Here is a 22,549-nt window from a genome sequence, read left to right as displayed (position 1 = left end):
TAGTAGACTCGCCAACTTTAAGGGCATTTAAATGGTCATTGGATAAACATATGGATGATAACGGAATAGTTTAGGTTAGATGGACTTCAGATTGGTTTCACAGGTCGGCGCAACATCGAGGGCCGAAGGGCCTGTACTGCGCTGTAATGTTCTATGTTCTATGTTCTATGTACTATGCCTTTCTGAGATCTGTGCAATAATACAACACCAGCTGCTAAGCCAAATCCACAATGAACCTCGGACTCGGCTCTCTCTCCGAAATTGCCCACGTGCTTTTTCCTACTTGCGCCACTGCTAGCCATGTGCATTTCATCCACCATCCCAAATGTCTGTACCTGCTTCTGCAGCCTATCATACTGTACAAACTGTTGCAGCAGATTGCGATGGATTCGAAACACGGGCTCTTGCTTGCTCAGTGAGGTGTCCCTCTGTGAACAGAAATGTAGTGTGTAAATCCTTCTGTTAGATACTAGAGTAAATTACATATACAGAGTGAGCATCAGCCTCCACTACATTCAGTTCACTAAAACAGAGGATGAGAGCCCCTTGTAGTATTATGCTTAATTCCTCCTTTTACTCAATAACACACCGTGTCTGTATATAGCATGGTCTATACCATCTGTACCTCTTCATGGATAAGTTTCAGCTGGAGATGACACTTCCCACGATCAGGATAGGTCTCAGTACAAGGTCCCAGAGAATACCATTTATCTTCAGGAGTATAGGGCAGATCCTGCAAAATACAACAGTAAAACGTGAGAAAACAAATCAAAACAAATGCATCATATATTGAATCTGTGATTTTCACACACTCTGCACATCCTATCAGTTCTGGTGTTTGGACTGGGGGATTCAATCCTCAAAAAAAACAGCATCAATAAACAGATTAACTGATTAATTTAGACTCGGCCAATGGAACAAAACATTTGAATATATTTCAAGAAGGAATTAGACAAGTTCTTACTAACAAATGAGATGCGATACTGTGGATCAAGTGGTCAAATAGACTGAAAGTCTCTTGTCTGAAAATGTTACTATCAAAGTAATGCCCATTGGAAATCATCTTTCCTTCAATATTTCATTGGCTTTAAAGCACTTTAAGTTTTCTAGTGGTCGTGAAAAATGCAATATAAATGCAACTTTTATTTTAGAAAACACTAGTTTGTGTAATACTCTTCTAAAAGGCTGCACTCTGTGCATAGATCAGAAGGTTCTGGGGTTTTGTTACCAGGCTGTGCCACTAGGCCTTCCTGAAACAGTCTGTTTGGATCTGGTAGGTCTGGTCCAGCGTGTAGTAGGAGGGACAATCAGGTCAGGCATCAGCCTCCTTGTGTGTCAGTGTGAATATCTGATGAAGACTCAGGTGTGAAGCACCCCCAGACCACATGGTCTACCAATGTTTACAGGTATAGGATGATGGTTTGGGCAAGATGCTGGGAAATGTCCCAGGCCCGGAGACTGTCAGTGCCTTCGGGAGAAAGAGAAACTGCAGGGGGATGTTTCACATACACGGGACAGGGACCTATTGAAGAGGCGAGTTGGAAAGGACTGCATCGACTTTGTGGGGATCATCCCATGAGCTTTCCTGATTGGAGATGAAATATCTAGCTAAATCTCACAGGAGTCTCATCCCTATTTGAAAATTTTGATCATATGATGTCACTAGGACCCTGTAGCCCTAGTCTCAGTGAGGGGGGATTCTGCCCTGGCAACCCATCAATTGGGAGTCGTTCTGTAGCCTGAAGGAAGAGGGCCATGTTATATCTTGATGACCTATAAAAGAAGACTCAACTCTGCCAAGGATCTTCACCCTCATCTTTCTTACTCCCACTACTCTGCTGTCACCAGCAAGTGTCTAATAGCACCATCAGACCTGGTATTTCACCCATCCTCTATCGCTGATTATTAGGGGAATTGAAGGTTATGGGGAGAGGGCAGGAAAGTGGACATGAGGAGTGTCGGATCAGCCTTGATCCTACTGAATAGTGGAGCAGGCTTGAGGGGCTGAACTCCTGTTCCTATTTCTTATGGTCTTATCCACTCTGTTAAAATCCACCCATTCTGTCTCACCTGTAGTTTAATGATCACATTTCCCAGAAAATCGTCCTGTTCATGCTTTCGAGCAGCCTTTTTCACATCTTTCAAAATCCTGTACCGTGAATCATAGTTGGTATTAGGCAGCAAGAACCCATCAGACAGTTAGTTACAGACACATGAAGCAGCCAGATCACAGACACCAGAATCATCATTGAGTCTCAGGCTGAACAGTCAAGGCAGATACAATCAACCTGCTGGTGGGGTAATGGGAGGTCCTTCATTTGTGGAGTAAATGAAGCGGGTATCGGATTGGAGACAGCTTAGAGAAGGGAATGTGGATTGGCACTGAAAGAATGATGGACTGATGATGGGTGATCAGGGTGCATAGGTTAACAGTTAGGGGAAAATAACATTGTTGGAATGGCATAGAAGAATCAGCAAGTGTTGGCATATAGGGAAAATAGAGTGTGTTGAATTGGGAAATCTGGGGCATGAAGGTAGTAGTGAACTGTAGATGGGTATGATAGGGAATATTGAGCTGGAGACAAGTATTTCACTAATGCATATTAGCTTATACAATTTAGAATAATCTACTTTGAATATATTGAAATTAATTCTATATGACAATTAAACTTGTAACAGTTTTTAATCTGTGATATAATGATTAGCATTTTCCTCTTATTGAACTCTGTCACTGTGGCATTGGAGTGTGTTTGCGATTCAGTTTTGTCAATGTAGACGCTTTCATGAATCAACATTTTGCAATCTTGATCTCGGTAACAATCCATGAGTTAGGCGTTTAAAATGTAGAATGGCCACAGAAGATGCTATCAGTCAAGATATAACCAATCTGTTCAGGATTTTATGAAGGTGTAACCAGTGGGGTAGATCAGGGGAAACCAGGTGATTGTAGTGTATTTTGATTTGAGAGGGTAATAGGGACAAGATTTTGTGCTCCCTTGCCAGGTATGAAACTGCAGGTGAGATGGGGGGGCACACATAAAATCCAATGGGCAGTCTTCCCACTACCTACCCATCGACTGACTCCATGTGAGGTGGCGCTGTCTGCAGTTCCAGCAATGGTCATCACTCCAGGCTGGCACTGAATGGTTGGCAGCTCTCAAAAGTGAAACTTACAACTGAGAAAGGTGTGGAAATCTCACCTTAAAGAAATAAATGACAGCAAGGCAGATGCTGGGGTTGTGGGCAGGCTTCCCTCCCCAATTTTCTAGATGGCATGGGGAGTGGTGGCAGGGTCCTCAGCATCCTATAAACTCCAGCCTGAAGTTTCTATACTAGATTAAGAGTCATGAAATTGGGGGTATGGTGTCAACATGGATTGAGGATCAATTAAATGACAGAAGGATGTGATTAGTGAAAAGTTGTAAAGTGCAGATATTCACAAGCTATGTAAATCACTTAGATAAGGGAATGAGTTTAAAAACAAATCTACGTTAGCTGACTATACAAAGCTAAATCGAAATGCCATAAGGAGGTTGTACCACACAGGTTATGAGAGTGGGAAAACTGGTAGCAGGTGGAATATAACATAGACAAATTTAAATTATTCACTTTGGTAGGATGAATGAAAAAGTAGAATATATTTTAAAGGGTGGAGATGTTATGAGGAGAGATTAAACAAATTGGAACTGTTTTCTCCAGAATTTAGAAAAGACAGGGTAACTAAAGATCAACTATTTCCATTAGTTGGGGATTCTAGAACTGGGGTCATAGTCTGAGAATTAGGGTCAGACCATTCAGGAGGGATATTAGAAAGCACCACTATACACAAAGAGTGGTAGATGTTTGGAACTCTCTTCCACAAATGGCAGTGGATGCTGGATAAGTTGTTAGTTTTAAATCTGGAGACAGAGAATCTTTTGTTAAACAAAGAGATATGGGCCAAAGGCAGGTATGTGGAGCTAGGCCACATATCAGCCATGATCTCACTCAATGCTAGAACAGACTCAAAGGGGCTGAATGGCTTACTCCTGTTCCAATGAAAGACAAATAAATTATGTATCTGAATCATGCAGGCAAAGAAGTATTTAGGAAGACAATGTTCTATTAAACTTTCTTGCAAAGCGTTTGGAAGAGAGTAAGAAAGTCTTGCTATAAAAGATTGGTGGGATCACACCTGACGTACTCAGCATTGTTTTGGTTTCTTTACTGAAAGAACGATACACTTGACTTAAAGGGAACGCAACAAAGGTTCATTAGAATGATTCCTGGGATGATACCATTGTCTTTTGAGGGCAGATAGATAAAGGGGACCTATATTTTTTGGAGTTGAGAAGAATGAGAAGTAATCTCATTGAAACAAATAAAAGCATGAAGGAGATTGACCGGGCAGATACCGGGAGGCTGTTGCCTCTGGCTGGGAGACTAGAACACACAGACAGAGTCTCAGGAGAAGGGGTTGGCTATTTAAAACTGATGAGGAGAAATGTTTTCATTATAAAAATAAATTAATTTGTGGGATATAGGTGTCATTGCCATATCCATCCCTAATTGCTCCAGAGCACAGTTAAGAATCAACGACATTACTGTGGGTCTGGAGTCACATGTAGGCCAGACCAGGTGAGGATGGCAGATTTCCTTCCCCAAAGGACATGAGTGAACCAGATGGGTTTTTACAACAATAAACAATGATTACATAGTCACTGTTAGGCTAGCTTTCTTTATTGCAGAATTGAAATTTCACTCTCTGTCATGGTGCAACTTAAACTCTCCATGTTTGCAGCAGCAGCGGGAGCAGTGAGAACGAGGATGTGGGGGCTGCCGAGAAGGTAAGTTCTTTTGGCAGCGGAGCTGAGTGGGAGTGGGACGGTGAGTGAACTGATATATTTGGGCAGTGGCTAAACCCGAGGCACAACACGTGTCATGTCTCCCACCCGCCCTCCTCCTCTAACGAAAAAAAAGACTGTGTGGTGTGTTGATAAGGCAAGGTTTTTCTTTTTGTTTTCTTTATTATGTGCTGGTAAGTAGAGTGATTGGTAAAAATCTTTTCATTTCATTTATCTATTATTTGATATTATAGTAGGACTAAGGTAAGCTTAAGAGTAAAAATGGCAGGAGATCCCAGACCCATGTTATGCTCCTCTTGCTCAATGTGGGAGCTCAGGGACTGATGTCCCTGACTCCTACACGTGCAGGAAGTGTGTCCAGCTGCAGCTCTTGTTAGACCGCATGACGGCTCTGGAGCTGTGGATGGACTCACTTTGGAGCATCCGTGATGCTGAGGAAGTCGTGGATAGCACGTTTAGCAAATTGGTCACACCGCAGATTAGGATCGCTGAGGGAGAAAGGGAATGGGTGACCAAAAGGCAGAGAAAAAGCAGGAAGGCAGTGCAGGAGTCTCCTGTGGTCATCTCCCTCCAAGACAGGTATACCATTTTGGATACTGTTGGGGGAGATGGCTCACCAGGGGAAGGCAGCAGTAGCCAGGTTCATGGCACCGTGGCTGGCTCTGCTGTACAGAAGGGCGGGAAAAAGATTGGAAGGGCTATAGTCATAGGGGATTCGATAAGGGGAGTAGATAGGTGGTTCTGTCGTCGAAAACGAGACTCCCGAATGGTATGTTGCCTCCCAGGTGCACGGGTCAGGGATGTCTCAGATCGACTGCAGGACATTCTGAAGGGGGAGGGTGAACAGCCAGCTGTCGTGGTGCATATAGGCACCAATGATATAGGTAAAAAATGGGATGAGGTCCTACAAGCAGAATTTAGGGAGGTAGGAGCCAAGTTAAAAAGTAGGACCTCAGAGGTAGTAATCTCAGGATTGCTACCAGTGCCACATGCTAGTCAGAGTAGAAATGAAAGAATAGGCAGGATAAATGAGTGGCTTGAGAGATGGTGCAGGAGGGAGGGGTTCAGATTTTTGGGACATTGGGACCGGTTCTGGGGGAGGTGGGACTATTACAAATCAGACGGTCTACACCTGGGCAGGACTGGAACCAATGTCCTAGGGGCTGCTTTTGCTAATGCTGTTGGGGAGGGTTTAAACTAATGTGGCAGGAGAATGGGAACCAAATGAGGTGGTTAGTGGACAGTAAGGAGGTAGTAACTAAAGCCTGTAAGGAACTAGATAATGAAGTCAGTGTGACTAAGAGGCAGAGTAGGCAGAGAGCAGATGATGAATGCAAAGGGACAGGTGGTCTGAGGTGCATTTGTTTTAATGTGAGAAGTGTAGTAGGTAAGGCAGATGAACTTAGGGCTTGGATTGGTACCTGGGAATATGATGTAATTGCTATTACTGAGACTTGGTTGAGGGAAGGACAAGATTGGCAACTAAATATCCCAGGATATAGATGCTTCAGGCGGGATAGGGAGGGAAGTAAAAGGGGTGGAGGAGTTGCATTACTGGTCAAAGAGGATATCACAGCTGTGCTGAAGGAGGGCACAATGGAGGACTTGAGCAGTGAGGCAATATGGGCAGAGCTCAGAAATAGGAAGGGTGCGGTAACAACGTTGGGGCTGTACTACAGGCCTCCCAACAGCGAGCATGAGATAGAGGTACAAATATGTAGACAGATTATGGAAAGATGTTGGAGCAACAGGCTGGTGGTGATGGAAGATTTTAATTTTCCCAACATTGACTGGGATTCACTTAGTGTTAGGGGTTTAGATGGAACAGAATTTGTAAGGAGCATCCAGGAGGGTTTTATAGAGCAGTATGTAAATAGTCCAACTCGGGAAGGGGCCATACTGGACCTGGTGTTGGGGAATGAGCCCAGCCAGGTGGTTGAAATTTCAGTAGGGGATTATTTTGGGAAAAGTGATCACAACTCCGTAAGTTTTAGAATACTCATGGACAAAGATGAGAGTGGTCCTAAAGGAAGAGTGTTAAATTAAGGGAAGGCCAACTATAGCAAAATTCGGCAGGAGCTGGGGAATGTGGATTGGGAGAAGCTGTTTGAGGGTAAATCCACATTTGATATGTGGGAGGCTTTTAAAGAGAGGTTGATTTGAATGCGGGACAGACATGTCCCTGTGAAAATGAGGGACAGAAAGGGCAAGATTAGGGAACCATAGATGACAGGTGAAATTGTGAGACTAGCAAAGAGGAAAAAGGAAGCATAAATAAGGTCTAGGCGACTGAAAACAGACAAAGCTTTGGAAGAATATCGGGAAAGTAGGACCAATCTGAAATGAGGAATTAAGAGGGCGAAAAGGGGTCATGAAATATCTTTAGCAAACAGGGTTAAGGAAAATCCCAAAGCCTTTTATTTGTACATAAGGAGCAAGAGGGTAACTAGAGAAAGGGTTGGCCCAATCAAGGACAAAGGAGGGAAGTTATGCGAGGAGTCAGAGAAAATTAGTGAGATTCTTAATGAGTACTTTGCGTCGTATTCACCGAGGAGAGGGACATGACGGATGTTGAGGTTAGGGATAGATGTTTGATTACTCTAGGTCAAATTGGCATAAGGAGAGGGGAAATGTTGGGTATTCTAAAAGGCATTAAGGTGGACAAGTCCCCAGGTCCGCATGGGATCTATCCCAGGTTACTGAGGGAAGTGAGAAAGGAAATAGCTGGGGCCTTAACAGATATCTTTGCAGCATCCTTGAGCACGGGTGAGGTCCCGGAGGGCTGGAGAATTGCTAATGTTGTCCCCTTGTTTAAGAAGGGTAGCAAGGATAATCCAGGTAATTATAGACCGGTGAGCCTGATGTCAGTGGTGGGGAAGCTGCTGGAGAAGATACTGAGGGATAGGATCTATTTACATTTGGAAGAAAATGGGTTTATTAGTGATAGGCAGCATGGTTTTGTGCAGGGAAGGTCATGTCTTACCAACTTGATAGAATTCTTTGAGGAAGTGACAAAGTTGATAGATGAGGGAAGGGCTGTGGATGTCATATACATGAACTTCAGTAAGGCGTATGATAAGGTTCCCCATGGTAGGCTGATGGAGAAAGTGAAGTCATATGGGGTCCAGGGTGTACTAGCTAGATGGCTGGGCAACAGGAGATAGAGAGTTGTAGTGGAAGGGAGTTTCTCAAAATGGAGATCTGTGACCAGTGGTGTTCCACAGGGATCCGTGTTGGGACCGCTGTTGTTTGTGATATACATAAATTATCTGGAGGAAGGTATAGATGGTCTGATTAGCAAGTTTGCAGATGACACTAAGATTGGTGGAGTAGCAGATAGTGAAGGGGACTGTCGGAGAATGCAGCAGAACTTAGATAGATTGGAGAGTTGGGTGGAGACATGGCAGTGGAGTTCAATCCAGGCAAATGCGAGGTGATGCATTTTGGAAGATCCAATTCAAGAGCGAACTATATGGTAAATGGAAAAGTCCTGGGGAAAATTGATGCACAGAAAGACCTGGGTGTTCAGGTCCATTGTACCCTGAAGGTGGCAACGCAGGTCGATAGAGTGGCCAAGAAGGCATACGGCATGCTTTCATTTATCAGACGGGGTATTGAGTACAAAAGTTGGCAGGTCATGTTACAGTTGTATAGGACTTTGGTTCGACCACATTTGGAATACTGCGTACAGTTCTGGTCGCCACATTACCAAAAGGATGTGGATGCTTTGGAGAGGGTGCAGAGGAGGTTCACCAGGATGTTGCCTGGTATGGAGGGCGCTAGCTATGAAGGGAGGTTGAGTAGATTAGGATTATTTACATTAGAAAGACGGAGATTGAGAGGGGACCTGATTGAGGTCTACAAAATCATGAGAGGTATAGACAGGGTGGATAGCAAGAAGCTTTTTCCCCAGAGTGGGGGGCTCAATTACTAGGGGTCATGATTTCAAGGTGAGAGGGGAAAAGTTTAAGGGAGATATGCGTGGAAAGTTCTTTATGCAGAGGGTGGTGGGTGCCTGGAACGCGTTGCCAGTGGAGGTGCTACAGGCAGGCACGATAGCGTCATTTAAGATGTATCTAGACAGATACATGAATGGGCAGGGAGCAGAGGGATACAGATCCTTGGAAAATAGGCGACAGGTTTAGATAGAGGATCTGGATCAGCGCAGGCTTGGAGGGCCGTAGGGCCCGTTCCTGTGCTGTAATTTTCTTTGTTCTTTGAACTTGTGCCCAGAACATAGAACATAGAACAGTACAGCACAGCACAGGCCCTTCGGCCACGATGTTGTGCCGAACTTTTACCCTAACATAAGCCTGGGGTTTTGGATTAGTAGTCCAGGATATTTATTTCATACACACACTGTGCAGACACTAAGATCAACAGGTTTCTTAACACAAAGGAAATCAAAACGGGAGAGGGTGGATAAGTGACTGATGTCAGCGTTCAGGCACAATCATATTGAGAGGCAGAGCAAGATCGAGGAGTTATGTGACCTACTCCTGGCCCTACACTTGTTCTTCTGGGATAGGAGTTTTTAAGTTACCCATCAGGTACAGAACTCCTGGTCAGCATTTTCAGATTTCACACACAGAGGTGAACAGGACCATTACCTTCCGATACCTGGCCACATCCTCCTAACCAGTGCCTCCACCAACTCCTTGTGCTTTTCTAGAGATGAAAGACTTTTTATTCTGAACACACTCACCAAAGCAACCATTCATCAGCAAATCTGGAGGCAAGGTGAGAGATTGTGTGGCATGGGCAATGAACAAAGAGAAAAAAATGGAAGGTCTGCAAACAGGTGGAGAGTGGGAGTGATTAACAACAAAAGCGTTGATGGCAAATGAAATAGTAATGGAACAAGTAAAGGAACAAAAAGATTCCAGAGGAGGTGTAAGTTGTTGAAGCAGAACCACTACTAGTACGTGCTGTCCAAGAATAAGGGTTGGGAACCCTAACCCAAATGCAGGTTATCATCTAAAAATCAATGTACATCTAAAATAACAGGAATTTCAGGCAATGGATATTCTGCAATGGATCCATTAGTATCTGTCACCATCACAAGGCAATCAGATCTCACAAATCAGGCAGACAGCAGTGAATCACTTGCTCACCTCTTGAGTCCAACAATGCCATGGATCTCCCCCAGTCGGTGTTTCACAGATGCATCATCATCCGAGTCCCTGAACACAAACAATCTCTTAAACAAGAGAAGCATTCAACATCAAACTTACAACAACTTACACTATGTAGCATCTGTAGTGTAGAAAATTATCCTAAGGCCCCTCATAGGAGCGTACATGAAGGATGAATAATATTTTAGGGTTAAAATTGTAAAAAAAATTAAGAAGTATTTAGATATGTACTTGTGTTGCCAAGGCATATAAGGCTATGGGCCAGTTGCTGGAAAATAGGATTGGAATAGTCAGGTGCAGACTTGATGGGCTGAAGGGCCTTTTTCTGTGCAGTAGGTCTCTCTGCCAAATGTGGAGATGTTAGGAAGTGATGCAAAAGCTTGGTCAAAGAAATAGGATTGTATTTGTATCTTAAAGGAGAAAGTCAGAATGGTTTATGAAGGGAATTCCAGAGCTCAGTCAGCTGAAGGCACAGCTGCTAATGTAGGGGCAAAGAAAATTAAGGACACCCATGAAGCCACAGCTGGAGGAATGCAGGTTATTCAGATGACTAAGAGACTGAGAATGTTAAACAGACAGAGAGGGTTGAGGCCACATAAAGGTTTGAGCATAAGGTTGTGAATTTTTAAGTTGGCCAGGAGCCAATGTATGTAGGTTCACAGATGAGGGTAAACAGGACATGAAACCCACAGAAAGATATTGGATGATTTCTTGCCTATTGATGGGCTGTATGAACAGCAGAATCTACAGGAGCAGAGTAATCTGTGGGGCATACAGTGTTTAAGTGACACCTCTTCTGGTTCCTTTAACAGGGTGACTGTGAGCTCGCTGATGTTGGACAGTATATGCCACATACTGTAACATATAAAAGTCTCTGGGGAATGTACCCAAGCCTATTTGGTATTTCTTCAGTTTTAGAATGCTTGTCTATAATGTATCCCTGATCACCCCTATGCTCAATGACCTAGACCAGCGCCTGCTTCAGCAATGTCTTGATTTTAAGATTCTTATTGTTGTTTTCAAATTTCCCCTTGCCTTCACTCTTCCCTAACTCTGTAATCTTCATAATCCTCAGATATCCGCACTCCTCTAATTCTAGCCTATTGTTCATTACGATTTTAAGTGCCTTCAGTTGCCTAAGCCCCAGTCTCTGGAATTCCCTCCCTGAACCTCTCCCTCTCTAACTCTCTTCCTCCCTTAAGGTGCTCCTTAAAACCACTCTTCTTGGCTAAGGTTTTGGACATGTAATCTAATACCTCCTATCTGGCTCAATATTTGTGAAACTCCTTGGGAGATTATGGTAAAGACTTGTATAAATGTAAACTTGTTGTTGTAGTACATTTTTACTTAGAAGAGGACTGTATATGACTTCCGGAGTGTCACAACCCTGTTGTGGCAATGTTTTCCCCAGATGCCTGTTATTGCTCTGTTTAAATCTAGAGTGTACCGGAGTACAGAACAATGGAGAGTCAGCAGGGCAGTGAAATTAGCTTGGGGTTGCTTGCATGCAATGGATTAAATGGCCTTCTCCTCTGTTGCCTTCTTGTCCTAGTGTATTCTCAACACTTTCCCAGCAAAGTAACTGCAATTGGAAATACTCACCACATGTCCATGTGTAGTTGAGAGTGATGGAAATCCTTGACTTGCCTGCAACAAAAAAGACAGTCATTATTAACAGAGATTTTGGGAATGAGGACAGTGACAATATCTTCCAGTCAATTCATTTGGATGAGTGATATGGCCAACAATGGTTAGTATGATGGCTTATGTTGCAGGGTTACAGCAAGTCTTTAGTGTCATGGATATGGATCTTTTGTTTTTTTGTAACAGAGCTGCCTCATCCTCTTTCTGTGCCTCAATTAGCCAAAGCATGGAATGAAATTCCTGCCATTTGCTGAATCCTTCACATGACCTCCCTAGCTGATCCTAGTAATTTTGTGTCTGTCCCCAGATAGAGCAACGAGATCATACAGGTCTGACTCTATTCAGATCTGACCTAATCCAGGTCGGTGCTGAATTAGCTGATGTTGGGGTTTAGGATGGAGAGGCAAAAGAAGGCTCCCTCGAGGAGTTCCAGGAAAAAAAATGGTGGACAGGAGAGGGTCATGGCTGTGAGAGCTGCTCTAGGTTTTGCAGTTTTTTTTCAGCACTCAGCTGGATTTACGCACTTCCTTGGGGCAGTAATTGCTGTTTTTACAAGTTTTGCATTGTTTTTGGAACTTTAAAAAAAGATCGAAAACAAAGATACTTTAAAAGGGAGGAAAGAGGGTGAGTGTCAGGAGAGCAACCATTTGACATGGTTGGAGACTGAAGAATTGCATAAGGCTCGGAGATCAGCTTCTTATGAAGCAGCTAACAAATGTTGTTTCATAGCTGTCAGACTGAGAAATTGCACAAAGGCTCTGGAGATTGGGTTTCATTGAAATAACAAACAAATAGTGCAGTTTCATAGCTGACATGGGAGGTCTAATATCCAGCTTCACACACAGCTGCAGAGGTATCTGATTTTAAAAAAAACTGCCTGAAACTACAGGAGAAGAGAACGACCTTTGGTTTTTCAGCCTGATCAACTAAGCGTTTGATTTTAAGACTTATGAAACTTCTAAATGTTAATTTTTTTTTAAACTCTCTAATAGTGAGTAAGGTGAGGGCATTTTTTAAAATTATGTTTACACTGAGATCTGTCTCTTGATTGACTTTTAATATTGATTGTGGCATGGTGGCTCAGTGGTTAGCACTGCTGCCTCACTTCATTAGAGACTGGGGTTCAATCCAGCCTCGGGCAACTGTCTGTGTGGAGTTTGCACATTCTCCCCGTGTTTGCGTGGGTTTCCTTCGGGTGCCCCGGTTTCCTCCTGCAGACCAAAGATGTGCAGGTTAGGTGGATTGGCCATGGTAAATTGTCCATAATGTGCAGACTGGGTGGATTAGCCATGGGAAATGCGGGGTTACAGGGTCAGGGTAGCAGGGTGCATCCGGATGGGATGCTCTTCGGAGGGTTGCTATCAACCCGATGGGCTGAATGGCCTGCTTTTACACTATAGGATTGAATGATTAAGGATTGGTATTAAGTTACATCAAAGCAGTGTTTTTAAGCAAGAAGACTGTGCTAAAGCTATGATTTTGAGCAAAGTGTATTGTGTTTGTTTTTAGATAATTTCTGGGTCTGTAGATTGTTAAATGGCCAGAAATGGCTTTTGCTAGGGTGATGTGCTCTACCTGTGAGATGCGGGAGATCGAGGAGAATTTGAATGCTCCTGGAGACTATGTCTGCAGGAAGTGCGTTTGGTTGCGAATCCTAGCGGATCACATGGACATGTCGGAGCGGCAGTTAGAGGAGTTTATAGGAGCTGGGGGGTGGGCGGGTTGGGGAGTGAGTGGTGATGGATGGCAGTTTCAGGATGCTGGAGACACTGCAGATACATTCAGGTAGATGGTTGACTGCTAAGAATAGTAGGAGGGGTAGACAAGTAATGAAGAGTCTCCTGTGGCTATTCCCATCTCAAACAGGTATACCATTTTAGATACTGTAGATGGGAGAATGGCCACTCAGGGGATTATAGCACTGACAGCCAGGTTTCTGGTACCATGACTGACTCTGTAATGAGGGGTATGTCAGGTTCCAAGTGATTGGTTGTAATAGGGGCATAGACAAACATTTCTGCAGCCATCAGTGTGTTGTCTCCCTGGTGCCAGGGTCAAGGATGTCTCGGAGACGGTGCAGAACATTCTGAAAGGAAAGAGTGACCAGCAGCAGGCCATTGTGCACATTGATACCATTGACATAGATAGGGAAAGGGATGATGTTCTGAAGAGAGAATATAGGAAACTAGGCAGGAGGTTAAAAAATAGGTCTTTGAGGATAGTAATATCTGGATGACTACCAGCGCCACCTGCTAGTGAAAACAGGAATAGGAGGATCGAGCAGATGAATGTGTGGCTGAGGAGCTGGGGGCAAGGATTCACATTTTTGGACTATTAGGATTTCTTTAGGGGTAGAAATGACATGTACAGGAGGGACGGGTTCTGCATGAATTGGAAGGGGATCAAGAGGCTTTAAGCTAGTAAGTTGGGTGAGGGATAAGAACCACAGCAATAGTGAGAAAAGAGAAAAGGCTGATGCTAGTGCTGTAGATAAGGGGAGCAATTTGAATAGTCAAAGCAGACAAGAGCTTGGCAGAGAACAAGGTAAGACTGATAAATTAAACTGCATTCACTTGCAAGAGGCCTGACAGGAAAGGCAGATGAACTTAAGGCATGGTTGGGAACATGGGATTGGGATATTATAGCTATTACAGAAATGTGGCTGAGGCATGGACAGAACTGGCAGCATAAAGTTCTCGGGTATCAATGCTACAGGAAGGATCGAAAGGGGTGGGGGGAGAAAGAGAGGAGGCAGAGTGGTGTTTTTTGTTAGGGATAACATTATGGCTGTACTTGGGGAGGATATTCTTGGGAGATCCATCCAATGAAGTTATATGGGTGGAACTGAGAAATAAGAAAGGGATGATCACCTTTTAGGATTGTATTACAGAGTCCCCAATAGTCAGCGGGAAATTGAGAAGCAAATATGTAAGGAAATCTCAGTTAACTGTAAGAACAATAGGGTTGTAATGGTAGGGGATTTTAACTTTCCAAACATAGACTGGGACTTTCATAGTTCTAAGGGCTTGTATGGGGAAGAATTTGTGTGTGTACGAAACAATACTTGACCTTCTATTGGGAAATAAGGCAGGGCAGGTGACTGAGGTGTCAGTGGGGGAGCACTTTCAGGCAAGTGATCATAATTCTATTAGTTTTAAAGTAGTTATGGAAAAGGATAGAACTTACCAAAAAGTTAAAATTCTAAATTGGAGGAAGGCCAATTTTGAACTATTAGACAGGAACTTTCAAAAATTGATTGGGGGAGGCCATTTGCAGGTAAAGGGTCGGTTAGGAGGTGGGAAGCCTTCAAAAATGAGATAACGAGAGTTCAGGGACAGTATTTTCCTGTTAGTGTGAAGGGCAAGGCTGGTAGGAGTAGGGAATGCTCAATGACTACAGAAATTGAGGCTCTGGTCAAGAGGCAAATTTCAGGTGTAGACAGCTGGGATTGAGTGAACCCTACAGGAATATAAGGGCAGTAGGAGTATACTTAAGAAGGAAATCATGAGGACAAAAAGGGAGCATGAGATAGCTTTGGGAAATAGAGTTAAGGAGAATCCAAAGAGATTTCATACATACATTAAGGGGAAAAAGTGTAGCTAGGGAGAGAATACAGCTCCTTAAAGATCAACGTGGCCGTCTATGTGTGGAACCACAGGAGATAGGTGAGATACTAAATGAATATTTCGCGTCAGTATTTACCGTGGAGAAAAACATGAAAGCTAGGGAACTTGGGGAAATAAATAATGATGTCTTGAAAAGAATTCATCTTGCAGAACAGGAGGTGCTGGAGGTCTTAAAACACAAAGGTAGATAAAATCCCAGGACCTGATCAGGTGTATCCCAGACCTTCATGAGAAGCAAAGAACAGATTACTGGAACCTTGCTGAGATATTTGTATCATCGACAGCCATGGGTGAGGTGCCAAAAGCCTGGACATTGGCTAATGTGGTGCCATTATTTAAGAAAAGCTATAAGGAAAAGCCAGGAAAGTATAGAGCAGTGAGCCTTACCTCACTAGTGGGTAGGTTGTTGGAGGAAATTCTGAGAGTCAGGATTTATATGCTTTTGGAAAGCCAATGACTGATTAGGGATAGCCAACATGGCTTTGTACAAGTGAAATCATGTCTCACTAACTTGATTGAATTTTTTGACGAGGAGGTGACAACAAAGATTGATGAAGGCAGAGTGGTAGATGTTGTCTATCTGGACTTCAGCAAAGCGTTCAACAAGGTTCCACATGGTAGACTGGTGGGTAAGGTTAGATCACAGGTTTCAGGGGGAGTTAGTCAATTAGGTACAAAATTGGCTTGAAGGTAGGAGACAGAGGGTGGTGGTGGAGGGTTGTTTTTCAGACTGGAAGCCTGTGACTATCAGTGTGCCACAAAGATCAGTGCTGGGTCCACCACTTTTTGACATTTATATAAATGATTTGGATGTGAACACAACAGGCATGGTTAATAAGTTTGCAGATGACACCAAAATAGGTGGTGTAGTGGGCAGTGAGGAAGATTATCTCATAGAACAATAGGGCCAATGGACCAAGGAGTGCCAGAACGAGTTTAATTTAGATAAATGTGAGGTGTCGCATTTTGATAAAGTAAACCAGGGCAGGGCTTATATACTTAATTGTAGGGCCCTAGAGAGTGTTGCTGAATGAAGAGACCTCGGGATGCAGGTGCGTAGTTCCTTGAAAGTAGAGTTGCAGGTAGACAGGGTGATGAAGAAGGCATTTAGCATGCTTGCCTTCATTGGTCAGAACATTGAGATAGGAGTTGGGATGTCATGTTGCATCTGTACAAGATATTGGTGAGGCCACTTTTAGAATACTGCATACAATTCTGGTCATCCTTCTACAAGAAGGATGTCATTAAACTTGACAGTGTGCAGGAACGATTTACAAGGATGTTGCCAGGGTTGGAGAGTTTGAGCCATAGGGAGAGACTGAAAAGGTTGGGGCTTTTTTCCCTGCAGCATCAGAGGCTGAGGGGCGACCTTACAGAGGTTTACAAAATCATGAAGGGCATGGATGGGGAGAATAGCCAATGTATTTTTCCTAGGATGGGGGAGTCTGAAACTAGAGAGCATAGGTTTAAGGTGAGAGGGGAAAGATTTTAAAAAGGACCTGAGGAGTGACTTTTTCATACAGAGGGTGGTGCATGTATGAAATAAGCTGCCAAAGGAAGTGGTGCAGGTGCGTACAGTTACAACTTGTAAATGGCATCTGAATGGGTACATTAAATGGAAAGAATTTAGAGCGATATGGACGAAATGCTGGCAAATGGAATTAGGTCGAATTAGAGATAGTAGGAACTGCAGATGCTGGAGAATCTGAGATAACAAGGTGTAGAGCTGATGAACACAGCAGGCCAAGCAGCATCAGAAGAGTAGGAAAGCTGACGTTTCGGGCCTAGACCGTTCTTCAGAAATGGGGGCGGGGAAGGGGAGTCGGAAATTGTTAGGAATGCCCTTCCCCTCCCCCATTTCTGAAGAAGGGTCTAGGCCCGAAACATCAGCTTTCCTGCTCCTCTGATGCTGCTTGGCCTGCTGCGTTCATCCAGCTCTACACTTTGTTATCCTAGGTCAGATTAGCATGTCAAGTCAGTGTGGATGAGTTGCATGTTTCCATGCTGAATGACTGTGACTATCAGCCAAGGTTGCAGCTTCCCTGGATATGCAATGACACAGCCAGCAAGTCTGAGGGGAGGTTGTAAGATCAGGACCAAGTGCAGCTACAATGCCCTGCACAATCAAAAAGGCCCACTGACAAAAAAAAGCGTGGCCTTAGAAATATTGACGGAGACCAAGCTACTCACCAGCTCCCAGCCAAAAGAATTGAAGAGAAAACTGAAAAGCAGAGAGGGCAGAAGGAGGAAAAAAAAGAGAGAAGTGGAAGAAATGAAAAAGAATGAGAGGAGAGAGTAAACTAGCAATGCAATGGCAATGGACAGGGAAGAGAGTTGAGACCACAATTATTCATGTTATACATTAATGATCTAGATGAAGGAATTGAAGGCGTTGTTGCTAGGTTTGCAGATGACACAAAGATAGGTGGAGGGACATGTAGTGTTGAGGAAGCAGGAGGCTGCATAAGGAACTAGACAGACTCATAGAATGGGCAAAGAAGAGGCAGATGGAATGGAGTGCCGGAAGGTGTGAGGCTATGTACGTTGGTAGGAAGTATGGAGGTGTAGACTATTTTCTAACAGGGAAAAGCTTCAGAAATCTGAAGCACAAAAGGGGCTTAGAAGTCCTAGTTCAGAATTCTCTCAAAGTTAACATGCAGGAAGACAAATGCAATATTAGTATTCTTTCAAGAGGGCTAGAATACAACAGCAGGGATGTACACCTGAGGCTGTATAAGGCTCTGGTCAAATGGCATTTGGAATGTTGTGAGCTCTTTTGGGCCATGTATCTAAGGAAGGATAAACTAACATTGGAGTGGGTCCAGAGATGGTTTACAAGAATGATCCTGGAGATGAAGGGCTTGTCATATGATGAGCGGTTGAGGACTCTGGGTCTGTACTCCATGGAGTTTAGAAGGATGATGGGGAATCTCATTGAAACTTACAGATAACTGAGAGGCCTGGATAGAATAGACATGGGGAAGATGTTTCCACTAGTAGAACAGACTAGGACTTGAGAGCACAGCCTCATAGTGAAGGGATGACTCTTTAGAACTGAGATGAGGAGGAATTCCTTTAGCTAGAGGGTGGTTAACCTGTGGAATGCACTGCCACAGAAAGCTGTAGAAGCCAAGTCATTGACTATATTTAAGACAGAGATAGATAGGATCTTGATTTTAAAGGGATCAAGAGTTATGGGGAGAAGGCAGGAGAATGAGGTTGAGAAATACAATAGTCATGATCAAATGGTGTAGCAGACTTGATGGGCCAAATGGCCTAATTCTGCTCCTATATCTTATGATCTATGGTCATATTGACACTCACAGGAGAAATGTTTCATTCCAAATGGGGTTCAGGGTTTGCTTTTTAACCTCTGTTCTCTGAATTTGATCCTGAGGGATTGAATCTTTCACAATGGCTTTCTGTCGTCTTCTGGGCAGGGGACTGTCTGCTTTGTTGGCCTCTTCTTCTTGATGCTCTTCGGGAACCATCACCCCCAACAAACAATAAGGATCGCTGAAGCCTTGAAAAGAGATTCAGTGAGAACACTTGTTACAGGACATCACGTACACATTGATTAATGGTGAGGTTAACTTGACAATCCCAATGGAAAAACTGATTGCACTCCAGAATCTCCTACAGTCTCATATGCATCCTTCCCACATGTACAAGGTATCTGAAAAGGCTTCTCATTTAGCAGGAATGGTCAACTCTTACCTTTATCACCTGGTGGCACTCTGGCGAAGGGAACTGGATTCCTACAGCTTAGTGCCTAGTTAGTGGAAGTAACAATTCTCTCCCTTCTCTGTAGCTGTCAACAACTTTCTCTTTGTTACCTTATATCAGCAATCCTCTAAAAACCCTCTTTATTTGTCTGAAGACAACACTCTGCATATTGATTCTCTGACCAACATCTCATTCAGTTGAAATCAAGGGCATAATTTTATCTAATAAAAACCAAAAGGACAGCAGATGCTGTAAATCAGGAACAAAACCAGAAGTTGCTGGAAAAGCTCAGCAAGTCTGGCAGCATCTGTGAAGAAAAAAATCAGAGTTAGCATTTCGGGTCCAGTGACGCTTCCTCAGAACAGCAGTTAACTCTGATTTTTTTTCTTCACAGATGCTGCCAGACCTGCTAAGCTTTCCCAGCAACTTCTGTTTTTGTGCATAATTTTACCTTTTGGGTGATCATGAACAATATTAGACTGGTTGCCTATTACACAACTCCACAGTTCTTCCTTCCATTTGGAGACCTAACAGGAGGTTAGGGACAAGTTATATGTCTTGAACCCGGCTTCAAAGTTCAAGGGTATACTTCTGGCCAAAGGTCAAAAAATCCTGCATAAGAGTGGATGCCATTTGAAGCTGAAGCTCATAAGGTGTCAACCTGGTGAAGCCACCAAACAGGACTACTTGTGTGCCAAACAGCATAAGCAGCAAGTGATAGACCAGAGATAAATGCGGCAAGTCCAGTTGAGTTTCTGGTCAATGGTAACCGCCGGATGTCGATAGTGGGGGATTCAGCGATGGTAACACCACTGGATGTCAAGGGGCATGGTCAGATTATTGGAAATGGTCATTGTCTGCCATTTGTATGGCACAAATGTTACTTGTCACTTGCTAGCCCAAGCCTGGATATTGTCCAGATCTTTTTGCATTTGAATATTGGCTACCTCAGTATCTGAGGAGTTATGAATGGTGCTGAACATTGTGCAATCATCAGCAAACATCCCCACCTCCGACCCCATGATGGAGGGAAGGTCATCGTTAAGCAGTTGAAGATGGCTGGGCCCACTAACCTGAGGATCTCCCGCAGAGATGCCATGGAGCTGAAATAACTCGCCTCCAACAACTACAACCATCTTCCTATGTGCCAGGCATGACTCCAACCAGCGGAGAGTCTGCCCTCTGATACCCATTGATACCAGTTTTGCTAGGGCTCCTTGATGTCAAGGGTTGTATTTAGCAAATGCTGTCCAATTGTGGAATCACACCTAATGTTGGACACTGTGCTGTGTTTTGCAGGAGCAGGCTGGTGAGTATGGTCAGTACATTCCTGTTGTGAACAGGCAAAGGGATGTGTTGGAATGTCATTACTTTTGGTCCTGAAAAGTATCCATTCTACTTTGGATGATCCTGGAAGGGTAAGGTATCTCAAATGTTTGAGCAACTGTTTCAGGCTGCTATTATGCAGTAGCAACATGAGAGATGTTTGCCACTGTCAGATGCAGCTGTAAACCCAAACTGATATTTCTGCCTATCACACAAATGAGTAATGTGGCATATGAATTTTAGTGCCAGTGTGATGCCAGATATATACGCCATATGTCCCAACGATTGGTGGATCATATTGACAACATATCAATCAATTAACAAGGAAGGAAGCTGAAGCAAAAGCACCAAAGTGATCGAGGAAGAAATTCATTAAGTAATGATCACAAAGTCTTAGACATTTTCAACTCCCAGTTGCAAGAGTGAAATTATTTCACATAGACAAATCATTACAGTGATCATTAAAGTACTGTAAATAATCTTAGTTATTACAATTAGTATGCTTTCTTGCTTTAATGTTATATATTATAATCCTGCTCTACTTTCTCCCTCAATACTCCCCCATCATTCCCCAACCCAATCTTCCCTTCTCTGCGCTCTTGCTCCTCATCACAAATCCTTCTCTCATCCTCTTCCTTCTCCCTATTACCACATCTTGTCTCAGTTCCTCTCCTCCCCCTCTCTAAGCGCCCCTCTATCCTCCCTTCCCCACTCTCTATTTCTCCTTCCATCTCTCTCCTCCCCTCTTCCCCTTCTCCCTCTCCTCCCACCCATCTAAGATCTTTTCTCTCCTCCCCCTGAATACTCTCTTTATCACTCCCTCTCTTGTCTCTTTCTCTTCCCCCTCTCTTCCTGATAACTCCTCTTTCACCGCCTTGCTGGCAGAGTGGGTAGTGAGGTCACACTGGAGGAGTGGGCAAAGAGGTGCCAGCAAGTGATCAAGTAGGAAGGGAAAGATGCCAGTTGAAATAGAAGGTTTGAAGGAAGTTTGTGAATGTATCATAACTGGTAGGATACTGCATTTAATGTCTAGTGTCTGCTTCCACCAAACTAACAAGTTGTGATCATATTTGAACATTTGATTCCTTAACTATTATTTTAATTGATTTGATTTACTTACTTATTGTCATGTGTACTGAAATACAGTGAAAAACTTTGTTTACAAGCAGTACAGGCAGATCATAGTAAGCAAAGGATGTACAGATTAAGAAGACTGAGACCGAGGCATACAGGTTACATTGCACAGGGCGTGCACTAGGCAGGATCAATGTTAGCAAGATCAGCATTATTTGAGGCTAGAGAGTCCATTCATCAGTCCAATAAAGGCCAGGAAGATGCTGTTCCTGAACCTGCACATGTGTGTGTCCAGGCTTCTGTATCTTCTGCCTGACGGAAGAGGTTGTAGGAGGTCATTACCAGGGTGTGATGGGTTTTTGTTGATGTTGGCAACCTTTCCACAGCAGCGAGCCATGTAAATGGAGTCCATGGATGGGAGGTTGGCTTACAATTGAGCACTTAAATCAAGATTTGTTCGAAATCACACTATTCGATGTTAAAAATGCACTAATACATTTGGAGAGTGCAGATTCAATGACAAATTTTTCTGGAACGGATGTAACTTGTACCTATTGTTATCATGCAATAACTTACATTTTGTTGTTACAGTAACAACCTCTTCTCATTAAGATTCAATGATGGTTTATCCTCTATCACTGCTAATTATACAAACTCTTACACTTAACCTAGGTAGGAGGACTGGGGCACTTATGGTATAGTGGTTACAGTGATTGTAATGAGGTCAGCCAAGTGAAGCTCACAGAATATGAGTTCCCTGATTGAGGCTGTTGATTTGGCCTAACCAGGGAGCTCTCGCTGACAGATATGAACAGGAGTGATAGAGGTACTGTTCACTCGGAGAAAGCTGGATCAGTGTCAAGGACTCACCACATGAAAATAAAGGGTAACCTGTTGACAGGATACCAGCGTCTGTGGAGTTACTTCAATGGTAGTATCTGGTAGTTTCTGGCCCTATCTCTGGGCCGGAAGACCTGGGTTCAAGTCACACCTGTTCCAGAGGTATATGGTAACCATAAGCAACCACATAGGCAAGGGCAGTAGAAACCACTACATACAACAACTTTGTGCGCACGGGTGCCTTCAATTTTCTTGAAGAATAATCCGGAGAAATTCTGAATTCGTAAATTCTGCCCACTGATCCAACTATAAAGAGGCCAAGGAGCATTATGTC

At 43.5% G+C, this 22,549-nt stretch overlaps 1 protein-coding gene across 1 annotated transcript in view; it reads right to left on the bottom strand.

Annotated features, from left to right (window-relative positions):
* The window catches only part of unc13d (unc-13 homolog D (C. elegans)), a 104,508-nt gene that overhangs the window by 76,972 nt on the left and 4,987 nt on the right, over nt 1–22,549 (bottom strand). Inside the window, exons 5-10 of the mRNA XM_048611150.1 lie at nt 18,574–18,772; nt 11,582–11,626; nt 9,959–10,027; nt 2,071–2,149; nt 626–733; nt 237–428 (exon numbers count right to left, since the gene is read on the bottom strand). Of these exons, the coding sequence (XP_048467107.1) occupies nt 237–428; nt 626–733; nt 2,071–2,149; nt 9,959–10,027; nt 11,582–11,626; nt 18,574–18,772 (692 nt within the window). The remainder of the gene's footprint in view (nt 1–236; nt 429–625; nt 734–2,070; nt 2,150–9,958; nt 10,028–11,581; nt 11,627–18,573; nt 18,773–22,549) is intronic.

This window comes from Rhincodon typus, chromosome 23, assembly GCF_021869965.1.
Source record: "Rhincodon typus isolate 14 chromosome 23, sRhiTyp1.1, whole genome shotgun sequence".
Classification (NCBI taxonomy): Eukaryota; Metazoa; Chordata; class Chondrichthyes; order Orectolobiformes; family Rhincodontidae; genus Rhincodon; species Rhincodon typus.
Note: the sequence above shows the minus strand (reverse complement) of the source record. Positions and strands in the feature narration are given on the sequence as shown.